The sequence below is a fragment of the Polypterus senegalus genome, chromosome 6, assembly GCF_016835505.1.
Source record: "Polypterus senegalus isolate Bchr_013 chromosome 6, ASM1683550v1, whole genome shotgun sequence".
NCBI lineage: Eukaryota > Metazoa > Chordata > Cladistia > Polypteriformes > Polypteridae > Polypterus > Polypterus senegalus.
The window spans coordinates 182563689-182575907 of NC_053159.1; the positions used below are offsets into that span (position 1 = coordinate 182563689).

General features: G+C 34.5%; 1 protein-coding gene across 3 annotated transcripts in view; it reads left to right on the top strand.

The window, feature by feature from the left end:
- Nucleotides 1-968: 968 nt before the first annotated feature.
- Nucleotides 969-12219, top strand: part of hoxd4a (homeobox D4a) — a 28150-nt gene continuing 16899 nt past the window's right edge. Inside the window, exons 1-2 of one of the 3 annotated variants that reach the window (XM_039757702.1) lie at nucleotides 969-2704; nucleotides 3184-3280. In XM_039757702.1, coding sequence (XP_039613636.1) covers nucleotides 2242-2704; nucleotides 3184-3280 — 560 coding nt within the window. In that variant the 5' untranslated portion in view covers nucleotides 969-2241. Of the gene's footprint in view, nucleotides 2705-3183; nucleotides 3858-12219 lie in introns of those variants that run through there. The other 2 variants (XM_039757701.1, XM_039757700.1) reach the window with 2 other exon arrangements.

A 12219-nucleotide genomic window follows, 5' to 3' on the forward strand; every position in this document is an offset into this window, starting at 1 on the left:
TACTTGTTGACAATTATGAGAGATAATGTTAACATATTAATAATACAGCAACAACATAGGACACCTGGCTAAGCGTGAGGGTTTAAATCGAATTTATCACGTCGTCTATATATACCCTGTAGAACCGAATTTGTGTGATATTATCACAGTCACAGATTCGATTCTAGGGGAGTATATGGTCGACGCAAATACTTCATGTAAATAAAGGAAAAGATAAAAAAAAAGATCCCGCGGTACTATAAAAAAATAAAATAAAATAAAAAAACCTTTTTGCTGTACTTCCAAAATGCTTTGCAATCGGGGCTCCTTTTTGCTATTGTAGGCGTAATACGATGACATATTTTACTGGGTTACAAATGTTCTCGTTTATTAGGTTATCCTCGACCGAGTAATTAAATTTGCTCTTAAAATAATTTTGGAGGCACTGTTGGTGATAAATTTGTTACTGTAAATTCTGCAATTATAGGTTTATGGTGGCATGACTGCCATCACAATAAAAATAACAGCAGTAGTAACAGTTTAACTTAGTTTAGCTTAGAATTTGCTGAGGCTTAATATTAACAACAGCAAAGTGGCAACAATATAACTTTGAGCAAAGTGTCACACAGATAGGGAGTTAGAGTAGTAAGTACGTAAGAAAGAGAGTAAGTAAGCAGATAAATAAGTAAGTAATAATAATAATAATAATAATAATAATAATAATAATAATAATAATAATAATATCATTATTCTTTCTTCTTATATTAGTTTTGCTGTTGTTAATATTATTAGTAGTAGTAGCAAATGAAGATTTGTATTAATATAATCAATGTTAATAATAATTAATAAGAGTAGTATTTTTATAATAATAATAATTTATTATAGAAGTTGCAGAAGTAGTAGTAGTATTTTATCCGTATTACTAATAATAGTAATGGTAGTGGTAGTCATAATAGTAGTATTATAGTATTAGTAGTAGTAATGCTGTTTCATGTTATAAATAATTTTAATAGCAGAAGTAGCATTCTTATTAGTATAATCAACAGTAATAGTAAATAACAAAAACTGACTGTGTTAACACTTAAAGTGTAAAAGAAACCTTAAAAAAATACCCACACACATATGGAAAGTGTGCACTCATAGACACATTAAGTGTCAATTTTACACTGTAAATTTTGATGTGGATTTTTATTATTATAAGTAATGGTATTAGAAACAGTATCATCATCGTCCCCATAAATCAATACATTCAGCCATAACCTCTTGCATCCTTTTATCTTATGTTTAGCTCATCTTCATTTTCAAAATACGATCAGCAATTCTTAACATAATTTGGGAATAAACGCCTGTTTCACCACAGATGACGACACCGCAATATTGAAAGCACAGGTTCAGTTATTCAATTGTTTGGCCCTTTTCATACATATTGCAGTACCATGTAATAGATCATCTTATCTAAATTTGTACTGAATTTTGTCCACTATATTCTAATTAAATTCGATTCCATTTACTGCCAAATAGACGCTGTTACTTTTCTTCAGCATCCCCCACATTTTCAACATCATTTTCTTATTAAAGGCTTGCAAATAAAATATTATTATTATTATTATTATTATTATTATTATTATTATTATTATTAGGTCTGTTGTCGCTGTTTTAAGACTGGCGTTGCCCCCATATTAAGACTTCTATTCCTGATTTTAATTGCTCGTCTTCTTGTTTGTGCTCAGTCAAATGAGATGATGAGATTCTGGTAACTTTTGGATGACCCCTTCATAACAAAGACGATGCCCATCAATAGTGGTCATCCTTTATTCACCACTTGCGTCTGCCATGGATCTTTTAGTTCTTTTTGTTGCTATGAGAGCATTGTGGCCAAACTTTATTAGCATTCTTGAAATAAACATTTTAGATCAGCACCTTCAATAAATTATTTAATGTATTATTTGTTCGTGCGCGTTCTTGACTTGAGTGTGAAGAACACATTGATGGCTAAGGTTTAATTACAGAAGGGAGCTAATTATTGCAATACATGATGAGTCAATGCTTTCCATGGTGTCTTTTTGGAAATGAAAATGAAAATGCTCTTTTTTTTCTATAAGGGATATCATTTTATCATGCGTAATCGAAATATTTAGTGAAGTTTGTGAAAATTGCTACAAGCTGTATACTTATGCGCTAATAGACTCCCTTCTTCTTCATTGGCTAATTCAGTCACATGGTGTCTAACTTTATTCAGTTGACAGCAAGTAGGAGGGCTTTATGGAAGGAGAAAAAGACAACTCGAGAAAAATTAGTATTTTCTACCTTCAGAAATTAATGGCCATGAGTTCGTATATGGTGAACTCCAAGTATGTGGATCCCAAATTTCCTCCCTGTGAGGAATACTCACAAAACAGCTATATACCTGAGCAAGGCTCGCAATATTATAGTCCATCGCAGGACACTGATTTTCAGCATCCAGGGATCTATTCACGGTCAAACTACGAGCAGTCCTTTGGCTGTAACACTGATCAGGGCTCGCCAGTGCAGCCGCGGGGTCATGTGCAGGAACAGCCCAGCCTACAGAGCCATTTCACAGCTCAGTCTGAGCAGCGCCCACCGGTTCAAATTCCTAACCAACGCTCCTGCAACCTACAACAAAACGCCAAGAATCCGAACGGGATACCAGCCAAACAACCAGCAATAGTTTACCCCTGGATGAAGAAGGTCCATGTCACCACGGGTAAGCCTTATATATATTCTTTTTTTTTTTTTTCATTCCATTTAAGTCTCTCCCCTTTTGGTTACTCCTGTCATTTTTTTTTTCTTCTTTTTTTCTTTTGGAGTCATCCAGTGAAATATTTATAGCAGCTTTTGAAGGGACCGCCAATTACACCCATCATAAATTTTTATTGCTTAGGAAATAGGCCGCTAGCCATGTGGACGACTCTCTTTACAATTGAAAATTCCATTATGGCATGATCTCTTTAGCTCTGCTACTGTTTTGTGAAGTTGAGTTACTTCAATTATAGTGATTAAATAGTAACGTTAATCCAGACCAGTTTAATTGTATTATTATTATTATTATTATTATTATTATTATTATTATTATTATTATTATTATTATTATTACTGTAAGTACTTCTTAAAATCTAGTTTGTTTATTTATTTGTATCCTCAATAAATGGCGGGGGTCTAACAGGAGTTTTCTATTTGCTTCAGTGAATACAAACTACAATGGAGGCGAACCCAAGCGATCACGAACTGCATACACAAGGCAGCAGGTTCTGGAACTGGAAAAGGAATTTCATTTTAACAGGTATCTCACTCGGAGGCGCCGAATTGAAATCGCACACACTCTGTGTCTTTCTGAACGACAGATCAAAATTTGGTTTCAAAACAGAAGAATGAAATGGAAAAAAGACCACAAACTTCCAAACACAAAAGGCAGATCTTCCAGTATTTCAAGCCAAAACTTACAGACTCTTGCAAAAGACAACCAGACTGATATCACGACTTTATAAGCTGGACATCATTATTTCTTTTCTTTTTTTTTTTTTTTTCTGTACCCTGTAAATAAAAAGACAATTCTCTAGCAGAATATGCATGTTCCAGAGACATGATACCATTTTATTTTGTTTTCTATCATTTCTGTAACGATGACGTTACACGGCAGCATACAAATAGAATAATACAAGAAATAACGGTTCAGAAGAAAAAGAATTGGGGAGACTGGACTTTCTCGAGAGCTCTTACCCTTTTCAACGAGAGTTTTGGTGAAAATGGTGCAGAAGATTTGAAAGAAGATTTACTTCACCGAGGTACCGTGTGTCTGCTAGAAACCCATAGTATATTGTATTGGACAATTTGACAGGTCATAATTTTATAAAAAAAAAAAAAAAAAAAAGGGTCCTGTGCTGATTCTATCTTCCGTAACATGTTCTGTACAATTCTGGTTACAAAATCTGCTTCGGATTTTAAACAGGTATGGGATACCGGCCTGTTACTCCCAGTATTTTATTTTATTTTTTACATTTTTGTGATGTTTATTGTGCTGCTTTATTAAATGGATTGTGTTTTGTGATCCATTTGCGCAGATAAAAAAATAATAATAATAATAATAAAAAGAACCAAAACTGTTGTATATAATTTTAAATAATAAAAGTAAATAATGCACATGAAAACCATAAATGCAAGATTTCCGAATGTATTTTGTAAGCGAATATTTTGAGTGGGCGGTTGTAATGTAGCTTGAAAACGTGTTGAAATTTATTATTTAACATGAAATTGTATGCAATTGAATCCGTTTGTGGTGATTCAAGAGGAGATGCCAGATTTCAGTCAAAATATTTTGAGAAAGAAAGAAAGAAAGAAAGAAAGAAAGAAAGAAAGAAAGAAAGAAAGAAAGAAAGAAAGAAAGAAAGAAAGAAATGTGTTTTGTTTTTATTGTGAAAGCCAAAAGGAGTTGCCAAATTCGAATGAAATATATTTTGTTAAGAAAGAAAGAAAGAAAGAAAGAAAAGCGCTTTGTTTTGCTTTATTTCTATTCTGAAAGCCATAGGCTTGGATGTCCTAACACTCTCAACATCGTTTGCTTATTTAGAGCTGCAAAACTTCCGAGACATTTCTCGCTGACTTGTGAATTGCGTAACTTGCGTGTAAATCACGATCTGGCATGTTTTGACTTTATATACATTTTAAATTGCTTACACGCCGCTCTTTGAGAGTGTGGTTTGGAAACATGTGGGTTTGTGCTGTAGAAACTTCTGTTACGTATTTGGATTAAAATTTTATTTTTTTAAGAATAGTCGTGTGTTTAGTTGTGTGTCTGTGTGTGTCTCTGTGTGTCTGTGAGCAGAGGTGACTGAGCATGAAAAGAAAATATTAATTCCGAATATACATATAAGATACATGCCCAAATGCTGTTAGTTTGTTCCTCTGCGTCACTATGTCAAATATCAGAAACTTGTACGTTGCAGTATATTTTAATAACGCAATATCTTCTAGTTATTTTTGATAGATACCAGTTGGTAAGAGGCTAGTTTGAAAACAGAAAAAAATAAAATAAAATAAAATAAATAAAAAATAGTAATGCTAACAGGCCCAGTTAGAGTTCTTTGTCTCTTTAAAAGAGATTTTTTTTTTTCCTTTCAGAAGACGGTGGTTGAACTGAAATAGAATATTAACGTCATTCTATTAACGATTAATATTCCACGATGTTTCGCATCATTGTTCTCTGCGACAAAAAGCGAGGAATTCACGCATAGCAGAGATATTTTCTTCTTGGTGCTTCACGTTGAGCAGATGAAAAGGTATTTTTTACTGAAGTTCGGCCCTGAAACAGAAACAGGTTCATCCAGAGGACAAATTTTCTATTCGATTAGCTGTATTTCAGCCGGGAGGACTGACCTATAAACCCTTGACCTGATGGACCCTTCCATACCCTTCGCCTTTTCTGTTTGAGGCAGAACTCACAATCAGCTTTAGTAAATGAGTTTCTTTGACATATGGACTGTACTGTGGATCTCTGCCTCTCTTCTCTCCTTTTTTTCTCTCTGTCTCTCTCTTTCTCCTTTTTGCGGTAAACAGTACAGATAGGTATTCATTTACGCGAAGACTTAGCTTTTACATTTTAACACTTGCGCGGCGAAAGTTCGAGGTTTTGAGTCATTTTCTGTCTCCAGCAAGGTCAGCGTGTAACAGAAAACAATCATTGGGTGTAAACACAACACATGTTTGAACAATGTCTGGCTGTTTGTGGTCGCCTATAGCCCACAATATCCCAAACACGGCACTTAATACAACTTTGAAAATGTTTCTGACCATTATCAAATTATAAGAAAGGATTAGTGGACAATGAGAAAATATTGTCTGGCAGTTATGGGACTAAATTGTATCTTTTAGCGCAGCTTTCCCTGTCTAGGACTAGGGGACGGAATGGTGTGTTAGTGTGGCGGAGGGCAGCGAAGAGAAGAAGAGGGACGGCCGAGATTGGAAAATATAATATTTAATCCGTTTAAAATGGTTATCGCCTGAGGAAAATGAGTATAATCCCAAAACGACGTGTGAGTTAAGAATGGGCCCAGTTTTGGGGGGAGCGTTTTCCTGAAACGATATTTACAAACAATTTATTATGCTAAAAGACCCCCGAATATCAGTCAGCGGGTTGAATAAATATCTTAAGGAAGCGCAATAAACATTTCAGTGTTAAAATTGAAGTTTGCACAGCACAGCTCAAAGTGTAATGTAAAAATTGAATCAATATACATCTCGCCTGAAGAAGGGGCCTGAGTTGCCTCGAAAGCTTCCATATTGTGATCTTTTTAGTTTGCCAATAAAAGGGGTCATTTTCCTTGACTTCTCACGACATTCATAATGGCTAACACGGGACAGCACCCTAGTACAGTCTATGGGTTGAATATGCATTTCGCTTTGCACTGCATGCACTATGAAATTTAAAATTATGTAAAAATGCATCAATATCAGTCAGTAGGTTGGATATGCATTAGGCTTAGATGTACATAACATTTAAAATTAAGCTCTAATGCATCAATAACAGTCGATATGGCGAATGAATGAAGCCCCCCATACTTTAAGACTCACGTTATGTTTGCTGTGAAGTGCTCAGTCTGTTTTAGGATACACGCCACCCGGATTTTGAAGCGAAGTCTTTATAGTGCTTCGTGACGTTTAAACCTACCGTATATTTAAAACCAGTATTAAAACTGGTGTCATTTACGTTAAAATACTATCATTTTATTTTTGACCATCACAGGCCTATATTGTGCTAAAATTGCGAAACAATAAAATTTGAAAACGAATACGTGCACTGCTAATGATTACCGTTTAAACGGCATGCGGGTATAGTTTGTAACTTCCAGCCAAGCATTTTCCTGAAATCAAAGGTATAATTGCAAAATAGCAGAATGACTGCTTGGTGCATTGCGAGCCCCTGTCTGCCCAATGTGGTATTAAGTTCGTTTTTTAACAATTTCAAACACTTTTTTTTTTTTTTTCATATAATTGCAAAGTAATATACAACAACAGTCTGACGCTTTAAATTATGGCACACATGCGCACTTTTAATGACATACACAGTATCAGAAATTTGAGCTTTCTGTAAATTCTAGCAAGTACGTTTCTCAATAAAATGATATACTTGTAAAGTTATGGAATAATTATTTGATACTTCGAAAGTCCCTCTTTACACAATCTGGTATATGTATTTTTGAGCAACTCTTTTATCATATACAATTGCAAAGTAATAGAATAATAGCTCAATGTATTGAAAGGCACAGCATAGTGTAACTTTACTCTTTAGCCATATGAAACTCTTTCATCGCGTGATTGCAAATTAACAGAACAACAGATCAACGTATTAAAAGCCCCTCTTTACACATATAGTACAGCTTCATTTTTTTTAGCAATATAAAACCCTTTTGTCATATTGTCACAAAGTAACAGAACAACTGCTCCAAGTTTTAGAAGCCCTCTTTCCTCAAAGTAGTGCAACTTTATTTTTTAGCCATATAAAACCCTTCTGTCATATTATTGTAAAAATAATAGAACAGCATCTCCGTGTCTTAAATTATACACGTACATGTATCAGAAACGTGGGCATTCTGTAACTCCAAGGATTTTCTTCTCAATAAAAAGAAACATTTACAAATTAACTGAAAACCGGTTTGAGACATTAACAGCCCCTTAACACGTTATTTTTTTAAATAAAATTAAACCTTTTTTTTCATATAATTGCAAAATAATAGGACAACTGATGTTGTAAAAGCCCCTCTTTACACAACGTGGCATACATTTACTTTTCAGCATAATAAAACTCTTGGATATTTAACTGACTGCACTTGTTTTATTCACACCTATACACAAAATTCTTTGGTGGAAGGAAGCCAATTCTGCAATTTGTCGAGCAGGTTTGGTTTGTGTGCTTTAAAGAGAAGAGTAATACTGAGATAAATGATGCATGAATCTCCAGTGTGAGTGTGTGTGTGTGTGTGTGTGTGTGTGTGTGTGTGTGTGTGTGTTTATATATTTTCATTCAGAGGCAGAATCAAAATTCACTTGATTGGCTTGGTACACTAATGTGTACTATAGTGTTGGTATAGCATTGATGCGATATACAAGGATAACACAAAATATAAAAAGAATAAAATATGAAAAAATATATCATTCTAAAAGGAGGCAAAAAAAAACGATAATAAACCTTGAGACAGCAAGCCACACCTGTAAATAAAAACACGCATTCAAATCAGTTAAATTCAATGTAAATTGCTGTCTGGAGATCCGGACAGAACAGTGTAGGCCAGTGCTGTGGTTCATACTTGGACTAGCGCCCCCAAACTTGCAGTTGAAAAAGGAGAACTGCACGTTGTATTTGCGAGATTCTTTTACCTTTCAATAATCTTTTCATGATAAGTGAGACGAAGCCTGTAAATTACCAATAATCTGGTCTAAAATCACTCGTAAAGGACACGTAAATTGTAAAGATATGTAATGTAGTTGGTTTCCTCCCTTTCTCACTCGGCCTCTTTTCTGTCTGCACGCACTTACGATACGCATGCTCCTGATAATCCACTCAAGACCACCTACTTAGCTATCTGGTTGTGGAAATAATACAGATCATGCAGGTGAATTGCCCAGGCTATCTATCTATCTATCTATCTATCTATCTATCTATCTATCTATCTATCTATCTATCTATCTATCTATCTATCTGCACACGTTCATTGGCAATTTGTAATTTAAGAAAATGCTAATTCATCAAATAGGGAATCATGTAAATGAACACAAACACAGTGGGTTTTTGTAATAGTATAATTTTTTATTAGTTGTATTGGCAGTAGTATTATTATTATTGTTGTTGTTGTTGTTGTTGATATTTTTAATTATTTTTTTATTACTCGTTGATGTAGTATAGTATTGCTATTGTTGCTCTGGTAGTGACAGTGCTCCTGTTACTATTAATGTAGCTTGATATGAATGCGAGCAAGCGTATAGTCTACCAGCAGAGAGCTACGACAGTGAGCCGTAGTGAGGTTTAATGGCAGATTCATTGTAGTCCAAAAATCGGCCATATTTGATTCGCAGCAGCTCATACAACACCCCCTGTCTTCTGCGAGACAGCAGTTTAATATCTACTCAAAGTATGCAGCTCGAATACGAAGATTTAAGCAGGAGACCATAAGAATGGCTTTTTTACTTGATTTGACCACGTGGTTTACTAAATAATTAATGCAGCACGTCCCCTAGAAACACGACATCGTCATTAATCGGCCAAGCAAAGGACTTTATCAGCCTTGAAAACTGAAGAGATCCCAAGAATATAATATACTAACCGTCCGGTATCCTACGCTACACTAACCAGCTCTTTTGTATAGCATCTGAACAAATGGAGGCTTGGTAGGTAAACATTTAAGTTTCATTTTGGGTAACGTGTTAAATGAGCTAAACTGTCACATGTCAGATAAATAGCGCCCTTTGGTTCTTGCTCCGTGTTTCCATTTGGCAGTCTGATGGGTTAGCTGTGTAATGACCTTTATTTCTGAGACCCTTGTAAGAATTACTTTCAGTGCGGCTGCAGCTGCTACCGCTTAAACTATACCGTTAGTAATGATAATTGAAGAGTAACAAAAATTCAAATACTCAACAGATTGGCACGAAGAAATGATAGTAACACAAGATCGTATAGCTTATCACCTTTATATCTTAGAATATTCTGCAGTGCGCTTTTTTTTTTCAAAGAAATCAGGCAGCGGTACACAATAGAGGTTTGTTAGATGTGCAGAAGGGCCTCAGAAATTTGAAAGATGCCGAATTGCTGTCTTTGGTGCAGAAAAATAAATATAATAAATCTTGATTTGATTTAAATGCACCTTATTTGTAGCGTCTGCATCTAAAACTGTCACTGAATCCCAGCGCAGCATACCTAGAATGCTAGTGTTAGCCTTAAGTCTTTCCTGATACTAATACAAGTGTGCTTCCCCTCCTAACAATTTAAGGATAAGCTTACGACGCAAATTTGGCAGGTTGAAGACAGATGAAATTCTGTCGTAATTTATTATTTGAAGTGTTAAAAGCAGTCTCTCCCCGTTTTGTATGAAGGCCAAGAGCAAAGTTTGCTGTGCTATGAATTATGCATCAATTACTTAGAAAACAAAATCTGTTATTGTGACGGTGACTTCGGATTTGCGCGAGAGTGATATCGCGCTTTGAAAATGTGAGGTGAAAAATATGCGGAGATAAAAGAAAACGACACAATGGAAATAATATCTATCTATCTATCTATCTATCTATCTATCTATCTATCTATCTATCTATCTATCTATCTATCTATCTATCTATCTATCTGTCTGAATAAATAGTGTGTTGGATGCCCGTTATTCAAACAAAGAATTGATATCATTTAGAAAAGTAAGAAACGCGCACAATATAAGTTAAACCAAATTAATTATATTTTTATTTAAAACGGCGTTTATATTATTCTAAAGGGAAGGCATGGACTGTAGTAGTACAGTTATAAATCATCCGATGCAATCCTTGAAAGGGTGTTAGGCTGCTGGGGGCCGGGCGAAGACTGTAAATCTTTCAGTTTTATTGCCCTATGACCATATGCTGCGATTGGAAAGACAAGTTTCATTTTCTTCTGAGCTGATTTTTTCCCCGTTCCTCCTATGGTGGATGAAATTGTCACTTTCAGCTATCATTTTTCGATTTTTTTCCTTTTTTTTTTTTTGTTTTTAAATTTTGTTATGGGTTAAGAAATGCACTCAGATGCAGGTCACCACCGGAAGACATTCTATTTGAAATGGATATGATCATTGTAAATAAATTGCTGCTTTATTTATGACCAGTACCTACATCGTGGAAAGCATGTGCTCTGAGGTGCAGTTGCTTTAACTGTTTTGCATGAAGAATTTATTTTTTAATCGGATTTGCAAATTTAGAACTTCACAAACACTCAATGTACAATACACTTTGCATCACACAAGAATAATAACCATTTTAAATACAGAAAAGATAAAAAAAAAACGTTTTCTTCTTCGCACTGGTTTAATGAACATCATTTAGCAAAATACCAGTCCAGCCGCGAAAGTTTAGTTGGTTTACAGATAATGAAACTTAACCGTAAAATCGCCCGTATTAAATTAGCACTTTAAGTGTATATATGGGTTAATTTTTCCCTTATATACTACTTTTAAGGTATCCTTTGACACTGTAAGAATGAATTTAACACTCATAATTTACCCATAGTTCTCTGCAAAATATTTTCATTCATGTTAAAATTCATTTCGGAACTGAAATCGCACTATAGAATGCATTGCCAACAGTTTTGCAGTCATATAATTTCCCATTCAGTTATATCAGATTTAAATTGTTCAAAATAAGAAAGTCTATGGCAATAATCACTTTAAAGGTTTCGAATATTGCCTGAGTATTGTTATTATAAATATCGTGATTTAGCAAGAGACATATCCAGTGCGTAGATAACGAGGAAAAAAACTGAAGCTTATGCGTCTTCATAGATTCTTGTAGTAAATCTTCGTTTTCTGTTTTCAATCCTGTGAAAAGAGTGCCAGAAGAAATTAGACAAAAAAAAAAAAAAAGAAGAAAAAAATAAGAAAAGAAAAAGCAACACGTCGTATTTATCTCAAAACAGATAGTTAATAAGCAGCGTAAAAAGGAATATGCTTAATTTCCTTCATTTTTTTAAATATTGTTTTAACGGGTCATACAGATCATCTTTTATGTAAGTAGGTAAAAGTGCACGACATTTCTGACTTTTCAGAAAATATCATATATATGTATATAATAAATATGTCATATACACATATATGTGTGTATAGGTCTGTATGTATGTATATCAGTTAGACTAATTTTGTATAAAACCTGGATATCGATCAGTATTTTTCACATTTAGTATTTTCACGAAAGGCTTTGTGCAATTCTCCTTTCTGCTAAGTGTTGCTAAATTATAAAGCGCCGTTCCTCGATGTGATGACTTGTTAAAAGCTGCTTGTGCGCCAGCGCTTTGTTAAAGTTCCTGCCTCAATCAGTACAATCTGGTACACCGATCACGTGAACAAATATGCTTGTTTCTGAGGCATCGCCTTTATTTGTCATTATAAAAGGTTTCCGATACAGTACCAAAATCATAATTTGTGACTTTAAAAATTATACCTGGTGCTGTAAAAAAAAATTTGTATCCCTGGGTGGTTGATTGCAGGCGATATTTTAGGTGAGGGG